This window comes from Lasioglossum baleicum, chromosome 11 (genome assembly GCF_051020765.1).
Source record: "Lasioglossum baleicum chromosome 11, iyLasBale1, whole genome shotgun sequence".
NCBI lineage: Eukaryota > Metazoa > Arthropoda > Insecta > Hymenoptera > Halictidae > Lasioglossum > Lasioglossum baleicum.
Window position 1 is genome coordinate 3,958,726 of NC_134939.1, and position 20,594 is coordinate 3,979,319.

At 40.4% G+C, this 20,594-nt stretch overlaps 3 protein-coding genes across 3 annotated transcripts; all 3 read right to left on the reverse strand.

The window, feature by feature from the left end:
• Positions 1-11,292: 11,292 nt before the first annotated feature.
• Positions 11,293-13,854, reverse strand: LOC143213660 (uncharacterized; the record flags this gene model as incomplete). The annotated part of the gene is made up of 5 exons (XM_076433715.1): positions 11,293-12,110; positions 12,203-12,528; positions 12,749-13,227; positions 13,385-13,497; positions 13,620-13,854. Coding segments are annotated over 5 exons (1,284 nt in total), but the record flags the coding sequence as incomplete, so codon positions are not given.
• On the reverse strand, positions 13,716-20,406 carry LOC143213661 (uncharacterized). Its single transcript, XM_076433716.1, has 5 exons — positions 20,373-20,406; positions 19,637-19,701; positions 19,274-19,552; positions 18,331-18,638; positions 13,716-16,757 (listed from the first exon to the last, which is right to left on the reverse strand). The coding sequence occupies exons 1-5, from the start codon at positions 20,404-20,406 to the stop codon at positions 14,273-14,275; spliced, it is 3,171 nt and encodes a 1,056-aa protein (XP_076289831.1). The 3' UTR covers positions 13,716-14,272.
• Positions 16,618-18,462, reverse strand: LOC143213487 (CTP synthase-like). Its single transcript, XM_076433394.1, has 5 exons — positions 18,327-18,462; positions 17,541-17,946; positions 17,351-17,458; positions 17,049-17,264; positions 16,618-16,936 (listed from the first exon to the last, which is right to left on the reverse strand). Exons 1-5 carry the CDS (start codon positions 18,327-18,329, stop codon positions 16,812-16,814), a joined length of 858 nt encoding a protein of 285 aa, XP_076289509.1. The 5' UTR covers positions 18,330-18,462; the 3' UTR covers positions 16,618-16,811.
• Positions 20,407-20,594: the final 188 nt, after the last annotated feature.

Genomic DNA, 20,594 nt, shown 5'->3' on the forward strand with positions numbered 1-20,594 from the left:
AGAAGGACACTGTACCGTAGCATACATTTATATGATTTTCAAAATCGACAGCGTGTGGACAGACCATATACAACCTATAGACCCGCCATAGGTATAGTATGTGTATAGGAAAACCGAGAGTACAGCTCGGAAAAGATAAAGGACAGTGTGACGTCACAAGATAAGATAATTTCAAAATGGCTGAAACGGCAGACCATAGACACTATATGTCTATGCGGCAGACCGACGCGACGCCGACACTACGCCATTATACACTTGCTCCGTGTAAATTTTGTGTAGTAATACATCGATGGCAAGAAATAGAAATTAAATTGAATGTTATTTCTTCCCTGAATGATTGTAATAGAACAGAAATCATTTATTGACATTTTCAATTTTTGAAATTTTTCAACGATTTTGAATTTCATCTACTCAATTTTTTTGTAAATGCATAAAGATCCGCAGTCTAGCAGTAACTAATCACAAGCGAAGTAAATGTAAATTGTGTAAAACCAGAGCAGTATGTAAAAACCCATTTTGTAACCTGCATAATATGCGAAAGTTGTTAATCTTCAGAATCAAATATCGCGCGATTCCTAAAATAGTTAATATATAATACTATGATATTATTAATTTATACCTTAATAATATATTATAGGAATGAATTCCCAAGTAGCCACGTGTAGCCACGTACGTCCCTACAACGTACGCAGAATGGACGTAGGACGTTTGAACGCGAACTGGACCTGAAACGTACGTTTTAGGGACGTACGTGGCTACTTGGGTTAGATATTACATGCGTTGGTGTTGATCACGGTGCATTATACAGGTGTGCCGACTTAGCATCTCTGTAATGCTGAAATTTGGAGGCAGATGAGTCGTAATTCTCTGGCCGCTGCCAGACGGCCCATGGTTCCCCAGGTACCGTACGTGTGCGAATGAGTGTGATTGTGTGTATTCAGCAGCGCAATCTCATTCAATCTCATTCGCACATGTACAGTACCTGGGACCATGCGCCGTCTGGCGGCGGCCAGAGAATTACGACTCATCTGCCTCAGTTTTTTTAGGGAAGTCGGCACACCTGTATAATGCACCGTGGTGTTGATGCCGATCTATCGTCGGCGACCAGCTGAGTCGATTTGGCGATTGTCGTCTGTTCATCTCGCTGGTTGTCGTTATGAGCCGACGATCGATTTATTAACGACCGTAGTTCGTTTGAATTTGTATTTTCAACATCTTACATAGAAGAATTATTAATAGAAGATTGTTTAATAACTTGTTTCCGTTTTTAATTCCAGGATTCTAACGGAGCTTCGCCGTCGACCCTAACACAGCTTCAATGCTTTCTTCAAGCAGGAGAGGATGTGTGAGTATATTTTCTATACATATTATATTACATTTTATGTATGTATATATTTTCTTTTCAGCATCTTAAATAGAAGATTATTTAATAACTTGTTTCCGTTTTTGATTCCAGGATTCTAACGGAGCTTCACCGTCAACCCTAATACAGCTTCACCGCCAGCCGCAACGCAGCCTCACATCAACTTCAACGCAGCTTCACTTCACCTCAACAAGTAGTAAGTGAACAAACAACTGTCTTTCCAGGTTGTCGCCAGGCGTTCCTGCGGGTAGTGAGTAGTAATCTGATTCTTAGCTAGGTAGGGTCTTTTGGTACGTCGCGTTTGCTTTTATGAATTTGACAATTTCAATAACAGATTCTCGAATTTGTTAAAAGATAACAATCTTCCATAATTTGGTGCATAATTACTACACTCGTTTTTTATTATCAAGAATATCGTCTGTGTCGGTTATTTAAACTAGATTCAATAGCGCACATTCCTGTCAATCAATTTATTGATTTATATTTAATTTAATGATGTTTTCAGCGCCGCCGTTTAGTAAATCTCTTTGAAAAAGGTTCAAAACTGAACCGAATCGTTGGGAAAGAAGAAAAGTTTATTTCAAAATTGCTAGATTTACGAAGTAATAATAATAATAATAATCGGAATTATTTTATTGATTTATGTATTTCGCAATGTCACACACACATTGTCAGTCGATTTCAGGAAAACTGGTACGTACATACTTTAGACTAGAGTGTGCTTGCGTGAGATACTCGAACGTTAGGGTGTTGGAGGCGTGCCGGGACGTTCTCTCTAGCTCTAGGTGTTAGGCCATTGCACCTTAGCGCACAGTGGTCCGGATCGAGGAATTCAGTGACATTTTGTTAGAACTTTTGAACCATTAGAGAACTCTTCACAGATTTCATTCTGTCGTCCACTGCAAATAATTTTCATGTCGCCAATTTTGAAGCATCCGTATCATTTATAATAACATCACGATATTTGTTTAAAGTTGAAAAATATGTCTTTTTTTACGGACGTTGATTTCCTTGATATTTTTGAGAGAAAGCCTCTCTTAAATGCATTTAGTTCTTTATTACTTTATTGTCGAACCACGAAGAAAGACTCGGACATCTTTCTATGCCTCAATAGCAATTAGGTGTTATAAACCTTGCAGACCTCCACGGTCGGTTGTGAGCTGCAGCTATTCATCTTGGGGTTTTCTCGACAACCCGCACACCATGTGCAGTGACTCTTTTACCTGTATCCCACCAGCATGATGGCCAAGTTGGGGTGGGTTTAAGAAATCTGGATTTTTAAGCGATCATATTTACTGCAGAATTTGTTTTTCAATTTCTGAATTAATTTCCTCCCTCCCGTTCATCTCATTGAACCGCCCGTTTATCGCAATTATATTTCTGTTGCAATTCTCTTCGTACAGAGAGAATTTCGTATTTTCGTCTAACGTATACAAGCGATCATATTTACTGCAGAATTTGTTTTTCAATTTCTGAATTAATTTCCTCCCTATTTTGGTATAGTTGCGCATGTTCCCCAAGGTCATTACTAGATCTTTCCGTTCTACTTTCTGTTACATTCTGTTTCAGTTAATTAATTATTGTGGTTTTACTTCTTTGCTTAGTACAAGTATTTACAATACTGTATAATTTTTGACGGGGTTCTGGAGGGTCAGATCCGGTATCCCATCGTGTCCCTGTACTCGTTTTCGGACATCCCGTGGAGTCCATTGTGCTATCAGGGTACAATTCCCTGCCCCCCCCCCCTGCACCCAATCCTACCCCAATACCACAGGTGTACCCGCCTCCGACTCTCCCGTCGCTTCCTGCGGTGCGGAAACAGTAAGGCCGTCCACACCAGGGTTGCCAGATGCTGGACGTGCCCGGCCCCTTACTTTTCCGTCTCTCGCCCCCAAGCTGCGTTAAGCCTGCCTTCGCTTCCCCCACTCTTACCACTGCCGCTGCCGCGTACCGCGTGGAGCATGCTACCGAGTGGCGCAGAAAACACCGTACGCTTATACAAGCTGATTTGCTTCGGAAAGGTAGGCTATACTGCTATAATGAAATAAATTTATTCGTGTATTGTTAAATAAACACAAATTAAGGTTTGAAAAATGTATATTTGCGACCTGCAAATTACAATCACTGCTATTGCTTTCGCTAGTATTCTATTCTACCTAAAGGTAGGCTATACTGCAATAACGAAATAAATTTATTCTTGTATATTGTTAAATAAACACAAATTATGTTTTAAAAAATGTATATTTGCGACCTGCTAATTACAATCATCACTCAGCTCGCCCCACTCTTCCCACTACACTGACACGTACCGCGTGGAGCAAGCTAAGTTAACGGTACGCGTCAGTGTTAGTGGGAAGAGTGGGGCGGGCTTAGCGTAGTAGCGTGGCGAGGTGGGGCCTGGTACCGCGCGGAATATGGCAAGCCTGGTCAGAGTGGCCAGACGAGTCCGACCTTGGGACTCGCGAGGGGAATACAGTACCCCTTCTCTGATGACCAGCAATATGCGCAAGCGCGACGGGGATCGAGTAAGGCGCATTGGAGACACGTTGCGCTTGCGCGATGGGGACGCAACAATGACAGGTGACATATTACAAGTTTTAGGTTATTGCCGCATATCGAACCTATTACCTAATGAAATGAATCATATGAATCGTTCTAGATATTATCAACATTCTTTATTATAAATAAAATGAATTGTAACATGTGGGAGTTTCAGTTGTGAAATGAAGTATGCTTATTATGTATAATATGTATGTTGAAAAAAATGTTGAAATCTGTACTACTGAGTTACATTCCAGTAAAATCATAAATGTCCAAAAAATAAATCATAATCTATTTTAACACTTTTAAGGAATGGACATAGCAAGTTTTGAAACTACCTTTTTCAATGCATATCTTAAAAAGTTTAGTATTGGGAAGATGACACAAATTGTAGAACTAAAAATATTGTGTGAATATAATAAATATATTATACATAATACAGTGATATACAATAAAATTGTAGGACAATATAGCCTATCAGCTAGATATATACGCTACGGGAAAGGATGACTGGCGTGGGCGTTCAAATAAGAACTATTCAGTTATTGCCAGTGAAGCTGTCCGCCAAGAGTGAGATTTATTAATGAATTCTACGAACTGAACACTCAGAGCGTCACATAACACAATCAAATACAATATGATACAATAAAATATAATAAACAAATACACACACACACACACCAAAATACGCAAACAGATACTCAATATACATATATGTACAAAAGTATAGTTTTAAAAATTATGTTTTGTACATATATTGGTAACTAATATTAACACATCAACATAATTAATCTGAATTTTAAAGATATTATTTTCCGATACGAAAATATTAAGAAAGATGTAAACAATCATGCACGGTATGTGTACGCTGATATTCGTAAACATATTAAAAATGACGCGCAGAATAGAATACGTCGTCGATAGTTGCAAATAAAAGTTCATGAACTTTTCAAAGAAAACGTTTCGATGTTGGCACAACCTAACTTATTCGATCCGTGGCGTGTTTAAGCTTCTTTTCGTCATAAAAACATTTGATATCGATTAATTATACATATAGCCATGGCAAAATTATGTAATGGTATTTTAGAGTTATTTAAATTGAAATATCTCGTGAACTATTAACTTTTCGACATACATAGGTCAGTACCTTTTTATAACGAATGTCCAGCTGCATCGATTGATGTATTAAAAAATACCTCATTCCATTTAAAAAATGAAGGTGACCTTCAAATTTCCGAAGTACCTCCACCTGCAAAAAAAAACTATTATCGCCGCCGGATGGGCCCCTTCGTACTGTGCAATTTTAATTCAGCAAATATTTCTGTGAAACTTATAGCAGAGAGTATATGAGAGTGCTCACGCCCGGGTTATGGCCGTGCCACTTTTGGCTGCCTTTTAGTCCGGACAAGAACTCGTCTCGAACTTAGCCCGGACAAGACTCCGTCTCGAGACTTAGTCCGGACAAGACTCCGTCTCGAGACTTAGTCCAGACAAGACTCCGTCTCGACACTTAGTTCGGACAATAACCTACATCATCTTTGGCCTTGATCAGAACGAACAGTTCATATCGTTTTATATAAAATATGTAACTAAGATTCTTTCACGAAGTGAAGGAAATATCGTGTATTAAAATAACTGCAAAAAATAATTATTTAATAAGGTCTAATAAAAGACAGGATTGCAGAAGTAGACACGTTGTACGTAATAACTAATTTAATTTTTTGTTTAAACAAAAAAGATCGAACAGTATTTAAGCTCTACTTGCAACAAACTAGAAAATGTATGTACAATGTACAAGGTACTATTTACTTAGGACTTTTAGAAATTATATTTAGTTTGAAAGTCGGAATTTAACTATGGACTGGAAAATAAAAGAAAGGCGAAACAAAACAATTAATCGAAAATCAAAAAATCATTTATTATCACAAATTAATATCATTTATTACACACACACACACACACACTCATAAAAACAAATATTATAATACATAGACAAATATAATCCAAATAATATAAAACAAATAAATAAATAATTATTATAATACAACAACAATTAACTAGGTGAAAGCCGGTGGAGGAAGTACTGAACTTTCGTCAGGCAGGGATGACAGCGATGATTCTGCAAATAGAAAAATGCATATTATAATACATAGACAAATATAATCCAAATAATGTAAAACAAATAAATAAATAATTATTATAATACAACAACAATTAACTAGGTGAAAGCCGGTGGAGGAAGTACTGAACTTTCGTCAGGCAGGGATGACAGCGATGATTCTGCAAATAGAAAAATGCATTTTATTATGCAAATCTGAAGGTTTTTTTGCTCTATTTAAATATGTATTATATAATCTACTTAAACCTATTTAAAAAATAATACAGATTATTTACATGTTCAAAAAATTATATTTGTCTAAACAATTTAATTTACCTAGAAAATTCTGTTTATAAAAGGATGTTTATACAAAAACTTTTATCTGAGCAAAAATATACTTTGTTCAGACAATTTTTCTTGCAAGATTCTGTTAAAAAAAGATGTTAACTAATAAAAAAATATTTGTTTCAAACTTGATTTGTTTCAAAACGATTGTTGCAAAATTTAACATATTTAAAAATTGTACTTGCTTACATAGATTGTATAGTTAGAAAAATTGAATTTATGGAATATTTGATTATCTAATACATTTAAATATAAAAAACATATTTGATTGAATTGTAAATGATTAATTAAACTTACATTAGCGGACATCACAATAAACACAATAAAAATTAAAATTGCAATTACAATTAAAATCACAATAAAAAAAGATTGAATGAGTTTAAGTGCCGATACACTATTTTTAACATATAAAAAAGTATTAATGAGGAATATAAATTGTTACTTTGCTTCTAAATTATTTATAGAATTTATTTTGCATAAAGATCCGCAGTCTGTACTTATTACACACAAAATATTTTAAATCAGAATAACTTTTTTATGAATGGAGCAAACGACTTCAATTTCTCTGTAAGGCTAGAATAAGAAATGGTTTAGTAAATGATGTCTAAAAAATATGTTGAAAATTGAGTAAAAAATATGTTGGAAATTGGAATTGCGAAAAAAATAGTGAAAATTGATTTTTACAACTTCTTTAGCTCGGCCAATAACGAAAGTTTAAGAGATGTGTTTGGTAAGCTCGTATTATTATCTCGTTGATTTGAGTTATAAACGATTAAAAGTGGTAAAAAGGCCGAATGTCATGGAAAATTGCAATTTTCGTTCTACGAGTTCGAATAAATCCACGAATAATTTTACGAATAAAACCACTATAATGCACATGCCTTTTTTTAATCAGAATAACGCGACGAAGCAACCGCGTCACTTACATGAAAGAAATATGAAAAATAAATAAGGTCTGCAATTCACTTGTTAGTGGTTTCATGCCGACATACCTGGCTGGCCGTCGGCCGTCGGGTTGCCCGTCGCACAGCCGTGTTTATTGCACCACTTGGCCAAGGCTCCCGAGGCCCTCGTCACATCATCGCCCTAGCCAGCAGAGATGGGCAAAAATTGTATTTGAATAAAAATTTCGAGGATACTTTCACGAGTAAAACCACTAGACACAGTCCGAATTCTATCGAGTTTAGTCTTTTCTTAATCGGAAGAACCCCACGAACTGGCTCGTGGCACTTTCGTGAGGGCATCACGGAAAAATAAACAAGTTCAGGATTTACTTGACAAGCGTTTCATGCCGAGCTACCTGGCTGGCCGGGGGATCGCCCGGCCGTGTTTATTGCACCACGCGGCCTAGGCGACCGGGGCACCGATGATGTGCAAAAATATTGAATTAGATACTTTTTCCAAGATATCTTCACGAGTAAAAGCAGTAAGCACTGCCCGAATTCTATCAAGTTTAGACTTTTCTTAATCGGAAGAACCCCACGAACTGGCTCGTGGCACTTTCGTGAGGGCATCACGGAAAAATAAACAAGTTCAGGATTTACTTGACAGGCGTTTCATGCCGAGCTACCTGGCTGGCCGGGAGATCGCCCGGCCGTGTTTATTGCACCACGCGGCCTAGGCGCCCGAGGCCCTCGTCGCTTCGTCGCCCTAGCACAGATGATGGGCAGAAAATGTATTTGAATAAAAATTTCGAGGTTACTTTCACGGATAAAACCACTAGAAACAATCCTAATTCTATCGAGTTTAGGCTTTTTTGAATCGGCAGAACGCCACGAATTGGCTCGTGTCAGTTTCGTGATGGCGCAGCACGGAAAATAAATAAGTTCAGCATTCACTCCTTAGCGGTTTCATGCGGAGCTACCTGGCTGGCCGTCGGCCGTCGGGTTGCCCGTTGCACAGCCGTGTTTATTGCACCACTTGGTCAAGGCTCCCGAGGCCCTCGTCACATCATCGCCCTAGCCAGCAGAGATGGGCAAAAATGGGATCCTCTTTAAGGACCCGTTTTTAAAAATACGGATACTTCAAAATTGGCGACATGAAAATTATTTGAAGTGAACGCTGCACCGTCCTACGCCGGACGAAAAACAAAATCATTTGATTTTCCTCCTACATCGTTAGACGTCGAGGCCCCATGGGGTTTGTCCATTGAAACCCTTCTCGATGCGGCCGAAGAGATTCGGCTACCTGTGGACCGTGACCGATTCGTCTGACGTCGGGCCCACTGTAAGCACACTTTCCGGCGAAGTCGGCCGTACTGGCACCAACACATGCCTCTCGAGGCGCTCGAAACTCTCGTCTGTGTGGGCTCCACTGTACGCGCACCCTAAATAGGAATTACAGACCAAAGAGAAGAAATAAAGGGAGCCAGAGAGAGAGACGGGTTATGAGGTATCAATGTCAGATTCGAAGTCAGATGCAGCAGGAGTTGACAAGTAATTCATAGAGAGTGGTTCGTCTTGGTAGACATTAGGTAGATCTTTACTTAGTTTTTTGCAGATTCTGTGAAGTCTGTTCTTAATGCTACGGTCTTTTAGTGTCGGGTATATTTTTTTAATCATTTGATCTAATGCCTGTGTATCGTGAGTGTATACTTGGGCAACAGCTATTGCATTTTCAACACCGAAAACGTTTTCTAGAAAGCTTTGACATTGAATAAAATCCAGTGGGAAATTGTTAGTAACATCTTCGATGATACTTTTGGCAGGTTCCAGCATTTCACCAACTTTTTTAATTGCGGTGTCAGTCGATTGTGATCGTTTGGGTTTTTTTTGTTAGGGTTGCAGGTAGGAGACTTCGGCTTATTGAAGTTATCGGCATTATTTCTTTGTAGGGAACTGTTGTCAGATGTTGATAGTGGCCTCTTGTTAGAAGAAGGTGACGGTTCGACGTAGTGTTTGTCTATTGCTTCGGCATTTACAGATTGAGGGATGTCTGTCCTTGTTGGGATGATTACAGTTTTCGGTGTTGTGTCTTCCTTGCTGCTTGGTTCATCCTTGTTCTGCTGGGTATTGTCATTTCTAGGACACTGTTTGGCAATATGTTCTTCGAGGCCACAGAGAAAGCATTTTAATTTATCTGCACTTGCAAAGATTCTGTATTGCGTGTTATCGTGTGAGATTAGGAAAGATTGGGGAATCTTGGCAACGTCTTCCGAGTTTAGATAGATTGAGCGTCTAAAACTAGTAATATGTGCAAATTCGGGTTCTTTGAAGCCCGTTTTGATGAAAGCATAGAAAGATGTTCGAGTCATTCTTCTTGGCACCGACAATAAAGTAATAAAGAACCATTCTTGACACAGTGCGCTGGTAAAGGACGATTTCATTCCATTCAAACCGATGAGGGTTTCGGAGTTTTTACCTCTTCATTAAAAAGGTATCGATGGCCAAGAGTGATTACTAATCTTGTTCTCGAGGTATAAATAGGGTCATTTAGTCGTATACAGTCTGCTGGTAAAAATATCAACTCGAGACCAGCGGTATAGACAACGGCTCATAATAGCGGTCCGCTCGACTCGTCTCTACCTGAAACGGGGGGTACGTATTTTATGTATCGATATAAGTCCCCAACACGGGTCTGCCAAGGGTCATTTATACGCCAGGGCTATTATTCTTTGAGTTTTTCCGTACGCCGAGAAGTGTAAACATAACTAATTCCATGACGAACTTTCACCAACATATTCGTGGCATTTTTCTTGAGATTTACATGATGGTGGCACTTTGAATATTGAATATCGATTTTCTTGGCTTGTTTCATGTTTAGCGAGCTAAAAAAATAAGAAAATTTTTTATATAATTCTGGTTCAGAGACGATATCGGCACATCCACTGAAGGTGTACGTCAAATTTGAAGTCAATCGGTCGACTAGACTCTAGTCACTAGAGTTTGATATATCATGTCAGCCATGTAAAAAAACTTTGTTTCGAGAAAAACGCGTGTTTAAAGTTTCTCATACCCGTTATATGAGAATGGCATATACTTACAACTAGTCTGCTAACCCAGGTCCATACAATGATCCTTCCTCGTGTTCAAAAAGTCCTGTTTACTTTCAGAAAATGCAAAAAATAAAAAATCAATTTTTTTAGTGGTGTAGACTACAGAATACCCACTTAATAATAACTGTAGCTAAAAATATGAAAAAATCGGAGATAGTGTTGATGACAATACCTCATTATTAAATTAATAATATTCAAGATGGTCGCATTTACGCCTCGATATGAAATCTGTATTTCTTCGAATTCTTCCGGGTTTTTTATTTTTTACAACTAGAGTTTGAAACTAAAAGATTGGAAAAAATTAAAATACACTTCTACCATTATAATTAATGTTATATTTCATTTATATTAATTAGAGATTTGTATATTAGATCTATATCTTAGTTACATATTTTATATAAAACGATATAAACTGTTCGTTCTGATCAAGGCCAAAGATGATGTAGGTTATTGTCCGGACTAAGTGTCGAGACGGATTCTTGTCCGGACTAAGTGTCGAGACGGAGTCTTGTCCGGACTAAGTGTCGAGACGGAGTCTTGTCCGGACTAAGTGTCGAGACGGAGTCTTGTCCGGACTAAGTGTCGAGACGGAGTCTTGTCCGGACTAAGTGTCGAGACGGAGTCTTGTCCGGACTAAGTGTCGAGACGGAGTCTTGTCCGGACTAAGTGTCGAGACGGAGTCTTGTCCGGACTAAGTCTCGAGACGGAGTCTTGTCCGGACTAAGTCTCGAGACGGAGTCTTGTCCGGACTAAGCAGTAGTGTAGGGGGCAGCACTATAATGGGCACGGCCAAAACCCGGGCGTGAGCACTCTCATATACTCTCTGCTTATAGTTTCGAAGATATCTGAGGTGCTAATAGTTATTGCCCCACCCTGTATATGCGTTATTATTAAATATACAATTATTATTTCTTTTTCAAAATATTCTGTATATTATTGATCTGACTTGTCATTATATCGTAAAAGCATACAGGAGTTTAGATATACATAGTTGATCTTTTACCATTATTTTTATCAGTTTTAAAACAATAATCACTGTATTATTTTGTGAAATTATTAATTATATTTTTATTAGTTGTCTGCAATTAAAAGACCACTACCTAATATATGAAACAGGGGATGAAATAAATAGTACACAATTTTATTTAATTATATTACATGCACACTCACACTCATTGTCAGTCATATGACATGCACACTTACATCATTCATACAATATGCAAATACATGTAGTATTTAGAAAGTAGAGACAGAAGTTGAAGTTGGCGGAAGAGACGTCATAAAGGCAAGAGTCTCCAAGTAGGTTTCTTCAGTCTCCTCAAGTCACCTCAAGTCTCCTCGAATTCGTCATCGGAGAAGTACGGGATCGTCGCTCGGTGAAAAATAGGTTATAGGCAAATAAAATATTTTTAAAATGATTTTTTTTAAGAGTATTGCGTTTTTTAAAGATTGTACAATATTTTTCTGAATACAAGAATGTTCACTATTACATAATACATCTCCAAAAGGTAACGAAATATCAAAAAATTGATTTTTGTTTTTTTTAACACCAAACCTACCGAGCACTAAAAACTCTATTTATTTACATTTCGTACAATTTTTATTACAATATGTGTTTGGATAAAGAAGTTTATCGAATCAATACACTATATGTAGTACGATGCATCCGTGTCTCGCATCGACCGGTAAACTCCTTACTTTGAATCTCGAACAGTCAACTTTATCTTGATGGTGCTGGAATTCTTCTTTCAAAGTTGTTAATTCTTCGGCTGATCAGACAGAAGATTGTATAATTATACGACTCATAATACTTCTAAATAGAAGGTTTACGAAGATTATAAAATGGTCAATAATTGCTCACAAGTAAAACCAGCTAGCTCTGCTTTATTCCATAGCTTATTCAACCTTCTATCTTTGAACATATCTCTGGTATTGTCCGTGGTACTCGTGGCACGGACATCGATTCCATCGGACGAGGAGTCTGTTGCCTCTTCAACGTTATTTTGATGCCTCGACCTGGTGTGTCTCTCTAAATCTCTCCTTCGTACGAGTATCTTGCCGCAGAGTTCGCACTTGTATGGAGTCTTTCCATCCGAGTGCAATCTCACGTGCTTGTTCAGGTTGCTGGGCTCTCCGAATGGTCGATCGCAGTACTTGCATTTCAGCGGTTCGTAGCCAGTGTGGGTCCTGAACACGAGAAAAACAATTAGTAACGTGGTTAGGAGATTTAGGAAAATTAACCCTTCGACGATCAGAATCTTCTAGATTCGTGAGTTCAGTCTACATTCTAGAGAACGAAAGAAGCATTCGTACACTAGTGTGGTTTTCTTTTGAATCTACGGTACGCTTTGATTCAGTGATAAGTAGCTCTACAATTAAATGAATAAACACAAGGAGATCTGCTTACCTGATATGAATCTTGAGCCCATACTTCTTCGAGTACACTTTCCCGCAGTATATGCACAGGTGTCCCTGCTCCGATTTTCCCAAGTTGCTAACAATCGTCTCCATCTGAGCAGCATGGATGTCCGCAGGTAGTGGTGGAGGATTCGGCTGGGCATTGAATGGTACCACAACGTTACCTTCTCTTGGTGGAGGACAGATACTAGAAACCATGTTGGTCTGATGCAAGTATGGCCTGAACGCCGAATGTCTGAAGCCCAGTTCCTTTTCCAGTGGCGCCACTTGACTGGAAGAGTTAGGATAAATCTGCGTGGATGATGAAGAAGGAGATGATGTGCATGTTTTGTTGAACGATGAAGAAGGAGATGGTTGGTTGAATGATAAAGTAGAGGGTGGTTGATTGAAGGAAGTAGGAGATGGTTCATTGGATGTGTGATGATGATGATGACGGTAACGGATGGTTTGAGGAGCTTGGAGAGTTGTTGGTCAACGAATGATTGGAGGCCGTGCTTTCGATTAGGATCGGAGATATTCTTGCTACCGATGGTTGTGGAGAACTGGTCAGCTCGAACTCGAAAGTCGATAGGTTCTTCAAGGATAGGCTCCTTCTTCGAGTCAGAGTGAACTCCTATGCGAGAACCGACCAGAGGTGGCTGATGTCCAATCGGCTGCAGTTCAGCGCCAGGTGAACCTTCAGAGGGTTTGGATACTCGAACAGGCAGTGACACACGTGGCAAATGTAGCGAGTTTGGCCTGGAAATGAAGAAGTAACTTTATTAGAAAGGAAGATCATTTTCCGATAAGCTAGAGTGGACAAGTGTATACTTTCAAGATTGAATGAAACGTCTAAGGGGTTCAATGATTTAGAAGCTTACCTTGAATGTGCGTTGGTGTCAGGAACGGCATGCTCAGCAAAGCTATGATGTGCTCCGTAAACCACAGAAGCAGAGGTTCACCCAGAGCGATATACCTGGCAACCTTTAGCATCACACCTTCGTCGGTGGTCATCAGTAAAACATTACTGCTTTGACAGTCTTCCGCTAAATTGATGATCTTCAACCAACATGGCGTACTAACGATCCCATTGCGATAAAGGCATTTCAGGGTGAAATGGCATTAGAGTTTTTATACATTGATCCAATTGTCGTAAAACTTCTCTTATACTTCTTCCGATAACTGCCATATCGGCATCAAGATCTTCAGGAGTACGTCAGGATCAAAGAACGAATTATTGGCTAGGCTAATGGAAGCAGATCCTGAAGGACGATGGATGGAAGAAGAGGGAAACGTCGTACCAAACGATAAGGTGAACGACGAGCAAAACCAGTCAGAATTACAAAACGCACGTTTGAGCGAACAACTCGCACGGCAGGAGTTAGAACTCGTACGGAGGGAACGCGAATTATTGGCCGAGAGAATCGATATTTTAGAACGAGAAAGAGAATTGACGAGACGCGAAGCAGCTTTGGACAGTCAACCACCGGCAATGCTGTCCACAGAAAAAGTCAGCCTCAAGACGATCGGCGAATCACTCGCCGAGTTCAGTGAAGGAACCGACCGTGGATATGGGTTCCGGAATTTTCTTGGACTTAATTCCATCGTGGGGTAAATTTGAAGCGTCGCCATTTTCTAAATTATGCGGTAAACCGGTGGATGAAACGTGGGAGGTCGCGCTTGGAGCTCTACTTGTGCTCAGACTAGAGCACACCGAGTCCTTCCTCGACGATGTCTGTTCGTACGGCGGTACTATCCTCGTCACTTCTCTCTGAACTACTAGTACAAGAACATTTCCGCATGCTTTTAGAACTTCTACAGCGTCATAGTGGCCTACGTTCACTACTGAAACTCCATTTACAGATAACACTTTATCGTCTACTTCCAAACCTGCTAAATCTGCGGGTCCACCTTCGGTAACTCTGGAAATAAAAATGCCTTCGTCGTCACCCTTGAAAGGGGTTGACCCGATACCACCGGCTATTGACAATCCAAGACCGCCAGTTGTTCTGTCTATATGAATCTCATATTGTTCTTCTCGGACTTCTATCGTCGGCTCAGCGTCAGATGTCGCACCTTGACTATGCGTGTCGTAGATTTCAGTAGATTCCGTGACTGCGGGCGTGGGCGCAGGAGCGTCATCGTTCTTCTTCATAAGTGCCTGTGCGATGATGGAAGCCACCTTCTCCTTGTCCACGGACGCGTGTATGCGTTTATTTTTCAAATGATGCGGAGTGTCTCTACGATGAAGCCTGTTGGGTCTGTTAGCGTCGCCGGCAGATTCGTAGTCGGCTCCTTCGGCTATGGAAAATTCAACGTGTCTCTGTCCCTCTTCGCTTTCCGACTCGTCATCCTCCTTATCGTTCCTGTCCTTCGACTCCGATACGTCGGTCCTCGCGTTCGCGTACGTATCTGTAGCATATTGATTAGGAATCACTTCTGGCTCGACGCTCGATTGAACATCCTCGCTACCGTCCGCTCCAGGTAGGTTCTGCGCTTCCTCGTTCTCAACGGACTCGGGTTTCGCTGGCTCCTGTTCCGAGGCGTCCAAATCCAAGTCGTTGCCTTGTCCAAATATATCGTTCTCGGCCTTGTCCAGGCCGAACGTCTGAGACACGTCCTGCTCGTCGGTAGACGCGGACCGGCTGTCGCTCTTCCCTTTACTGAACAGTTTGTGAGCTTTGGCTTTCAGTTCTTTCAGGTGCGGCGTGTTCTGTCGCAAGAACGGCGTCTCCTTTTCGGTTTCCGGAGCTTCGTCCGTGAACTTGACGGAATGAGTTCGCGATGCTTCCTTTTCTTGCCAGCCCTCGTCGTCGCTGCTTCGAAAATCGCCGGCCTCGATGGCATCAGGATGGACTTCTAATTGCGGCAGCAGGAAACAGGTCAACACTTCCTGTTCCGTTTCCTCGTCGATGTCGGTTTGAAACGTGAGCATCGGCTGAGCTTGGTTCTCGCTAAGCCACACCGACTTCAGGTTCAAATTAATCAACGAGTATGGCAAGTATTGTAATTTGTTACCGGATACGTCGAGGACGTGCAGGGCCGTGCACTGACCAATCTCGGGCGGAAGATACTGCAGTTTATTGTTCCTTAAAAATAGTACGCCTAACTTCTTCAAGTTCCCGATCTCGAGCGGCAACGATTTCAACTTGTTCTCGTCCACGTTCAAATTATTTAAATTATGAAGTCTCCCTATAGTTACAGGCAGTTCTAATAGATAATTTATAGTAAGAATTAACTCCTGCAGATTCTCGCACCTGCCTATGTTCGAATTTAAAGTAGATAGCCTATTCTGATCGACCTTGAGAATCGTCAGCTTTTTAAGCTGCCCCAGGCCCTCGGGTAACTTCTCGATGATGTTCTGCGATAAATACAGGTCCGTTAACGACTCCAGACCGCCGATCTCCTCGGGCAAGTCTTCCAGACGGTTCTCGGAGACGTCCAAGCACGCGAGCGTCTTCAACTCGCCGATCTCCGGCGGCAAGTGTTGCAACCCGTTATGATCCAACCATAATTCCTGCAACGCTGGCAAGCTGCCTATGTGCGGCGACAGTTCGTTGATCTCATTGTAGCCAAGATCCAGCCGTTCTAATTTATAAAGTTGCGACAGCGATTCCGGCAACGATTTCAGATAGTTCTCCCTGAGCTCCAGCGACTGCAATGCCTCCAGACATCCGATATCGGGCGGTAGATTCGTTAGGGACATGTCATTGAGCCCCAGAACAGTTAGGTTCCTCAACTGCACGTAGCCTGCCGGGAGCCTTAAAATTGGATTGCTACTGAAGTCCGCGACCTGCAACGCCCGTAGATTCTTGATGTTCTCGGGAATGTCTTCTATGTAACATTCCTCCTTGCTCGCTGGTTCCTCGTAGACGTTCGCCACCTCCGGTTGCGCCGTCTCGTTCTCCACCTTCGGTCTCCTGTTCTGCTGGTTCTCTGGACAATCTCTCGCTTGATGCCCCGTTTTGAAGCAGTAGAAGCAGGCTCCTTTCTCGCGTACCGGTCTCTCGCAGCTCGAACTCGAAAGTCGATAGGTTCAAGGATAGGCTCCTTCTTCGAGTCAGAGTGAACTCCTATGCGAGAACTGACCAGAGGTGGCTGATGTCCAATCGGCTGCAGTTTAGCGCCAGGTGAACCTTCAGAGGGTTTGGATACTCGAACAGGCAGTGACACACGTGGCAAATGTAGCGAGTTTGGCCTGGAAATGAAGAAGTGACTTTATTAGAAAGGAAGATCATTTTCCGATAAGCTAGAGTGGACAAGTGTATACTTTCAAGATTGAATGAAACGTCTAAGGGGTTCAATATTACCTGATTCAGTATCGCTAATTTGGTTAGGTGAACGCCTGCTGCAACCTTTGGACAGGTAATACTTTAATCTACCTATACTCGCTAAAATGAATCCCAAGAATGGAGGTGAAGGCCTCAAAGGCCTAGACAAGTATTCGGGATGAAATTGTGTGGCAACATAATAATTATGCCCTTCTAACTCCGCTATTTCCATACGTACATTATCGACGTCGTGACCTGACGATAAAAAGGTTTCGTTAGTTTAAAGAACGACCGTTCAAATAATTCCACTAAGACTTCGAAATCAATGCTACTTTATTCACCTACGAAATGGAGTCCATCCCCTTGTAAGATGTCGATATACTTTGGATTAATTTCATACCTATGCCTATGCCTTTCCTCTATGTACTCCTTATCTCCATACAATTGTTCTAGACAGAAAATAATTAGCATAAACACGTATGGCAACACGAATACGATTTATATTTACGAAGTATTGCCTTGTCTACTAACTTATGACAGAATTATGGTCTGTAAACCGAGTCTGTAAAACTCTCATGGTCCCACCCATCTGACCCGGATTATGCTCCGGCATGTCGATAACAAGAGGATAGTCTGTGTTCGGATCAATTTCTGTACTGTTTGCCGTCTCCATGCCCAAAACGTTTCGAGCAAATTCGACGACAGCCACTTGTAGCCCCAGGCAAATACCAAGAAACGGTTTGTCATTCGTTCTACACCATTTACATGCCTGCATTTTACCTAGCATTCCTCTTTTACCAAAACCTCCTGGCACGATCACACCACTGAAAATAATAGAAATCATCAAGGTTTTCTGCAGGTCCTCCTTTTTTGTATAGGGCGCCAACCGTGTTACGAATAGTCGTCGTCCTGCCTTGAGGCGGCTACTGCTTCCTTCCTTTAATAACAATTTCTACTTATGTATACCGTGGTTAAGCGTAAATATATATGTATGTATATTCTAATACAACATGATGTTTGGTTGATTAAGACATATTCAATATTTGCATTATGCTTATGGGAGCTGGGTTGGTTTCTCCCTCTCCCTTTTTTGAGAATATGCTACTCAACAGATTCATTCTGTGACATAATACATATACTAAATTGTTAAAATGATAACCACACGGTTCTTCAATGCTTTACCTGCCTTTCCTTTAACTAGTTATTGTCATGTTATATTTTTTTACTTATTTCTAACAATTTTCTTTTTACGAACGAACATATTAATTGTGTTCAGTTGAGCATGACAAAGTACAAATTAAAATTTGCTCTACTTGCCATTTATAAATGTAGCACACCCTGGTCATGATTAAAATGATTTTGGTGATGGTGATGATGATGGTAGTGGTGATGTTGAGAAGTAGAGGTTGTTGCATCATCCTGCAAATTTACGCCAGTTAAATCCACATTTTCGTCTGCATCTTCGTCACTTCCAGTCGCAGCACTTTGCGTCGATTGACGACTTCCAGACGATAATTGACTATTACGCGAAAATGATCCACGTCTTGGAGCAGTTAACGCTGCCCGTTGATTGGCAGGTTTTACTGTTATTATAAGATTGATAGAATTTGCAGTCATCATATCGGTAACCTAACACAGCGAACAAATAAATTCAAATTGTACGAGTACATTGTTTCAACATAATATATCGATTTAAGGAACTAGACCCGTTTCTAGAATTACAAGGGGGCGGGATGAGCCTTCTCATTTCTCAATAATGCAAAGATGGGGATTTCAAGTAGTCAAAAACGCTAGATAAAAGATCAATCTAGGCTGCGATCGCCTCAAAAGTCCTATTGGGTTGGCAAGAAAGTAATTTCGGTATTTTAAGGTGAAATAAAACCCAATTTTTCTATTCAAGCAATCAACTTTGATCAGTAAAATATTTTCCATCCTGTACGACGATGTTTCGCCATCTTTCTGGTAGCTTTATAATTCCGCGCTCATAGAACTTCGAAATGTTCCCAAAATTGCGTCTTATTTCACCTTAAAATACCGAAATTACTTTCTTACCAACCCAATATTTTTAATTTGCATTATTCGAAAACATAAAGCTGCGCATGTAGCTATCATAAAGTTGCGACGGCTACATGCTGCTGAATAATGCGAATTACATTATAAATAAGAAGGTGCGTCCAGCACCCTCGCAATCCCGAAAACGCGAGCCTACCCCCTTAAATCGTTGAAAAAATAAAAACTGTAACTGGCTCTATAATCACAATTACCTGGTCCAGGGTTTTTCCAGCAACCTCTATGCCGTTTACCTCGAGGACTTCGTCGTCCACCGCTAAAAGCCCTGTACTTACAGCTAAACCACCTGGTACCAATCTGCTGATGAATACACCCGGTACTTTCTCAATATGACCACCCGTGGAAGATGATACAATACGAAAACTTTCTCCATCCTTAATATAAAACCCTGATGGCTTATCAGAGCCATGTTTCAACAAGCGTACGCGGCGAAAGGTTTCCGGTAATATATCCACATCGATTATCGCTGATACCTGGAATCGTTAAAGAGAATTTACAATATAAATATATTTCGTACCTAAATGTATCTAATTTGAAGTTAAACACGTAAGACATACCTGCCTAAAATCATGAGGTTTTGAGATTGCTAATGACGGTTCCTTCGGAGATTCTTCGTCACCGGCTAAAAGACAGGTGTTCAAGAATAGGTACTAGAGGGGTTGTAGTTAGGATACAGTGTCGTCTCCCGTTCGTGTTAATATCGTGGGGGTGTGTGAATTACGACATAGCGGCTAGCTATCGTTTAATGAATCGCAGAGATGATGATAGCGAAGCGACACGTACATATATGTGCAAATGCATAGATGTATACACAGGTTACAAAATATGCAAGCGGTTATAAGGTAAAAGGCCGTATTATCAGACAATGTCCCCATTTATGAAACATTAAAAAGAAAAATGGAAGGGGATTATATTATAAATATATGCATATCACAAAATTTAAATGAAATTATATTTATATAAAAATATGACCATTCAAATTTCTACGTGTACAAATATTAATGTTGATTTAATGTATTTAATATAAAAAAATGAAGTTGAAGCGTCCTCTCCGAGTCTGTATAAAATTAATTAGCTTACTCTGAGCTGAAGTACGAATACACTTGGCTTCTTGTTTTAAGTATTTACAAATTTCAATGATTTTAAAAGATGTTAAATAATTTGGTCGAAAGCTGTGAAAAGTCATAGATTGTAATTAAATAACTACGATTAGGATTCTGGCGTAATTTTATTAATTATAAAGCTGTCTCATATTATGTACGCTAGCCTTTTAGAAGTCCATATTTATGGTACAATAATTCGCTTGTCCCATGCAGGGTTTCACCATATTCTAGCCTCGCCAGGCCCCTTACCCTTCCGCCCCTCGCCCAGCTTGTCTGCCGAGTCCGCCCCACTCTTCCCACTAACACTGACGCGTACATACCATGTGGAGCAAGCTAAGTTAGCGGTACGCGTCAGTGTTAGTGGGAAGCGTGGGGCGGAAGGGTAAGGGGCGTGGCGAGACTAGAATACGGC

Coding starts and splice junctions, on each gene's coding strand:
- LOC143213487 (XM_076433394.1), bottom strand. Junction 17,459..17,540: donor AGACCATAATTCTGTCATAA/GTTAGTAGACAA, acceptor TTTTCTGTCTAG/AACAATTGTATGGAGATAAG. Junction 17,265..17,350: donor GGATGGACTCCATTTCGTAG/GTGAATAAAGTA, acceptor TTTTATCGTCAG/GTCACGACGTCGATAATGTA.
- LOC143213661 (XM_076433716.1), bottom strand. CDS start 20,406: ATGGTGAAACCCTGCATGGGACAAGCGAATTATT. Junction 18,639..19,273: donor CTGGAAAAACCCTGGACCAG/GTAATTGTGATT, acceptor TCGCTGTGTTAG/GTTACCGATATGATGACTGC. Junction 16,758..18,330: donor CAGGGTGTGCTACATTTATA/AATGGCAAGTAG, acceptor TCGACTTTCGAG/TTCGAGCTGCGAGAGACCGG.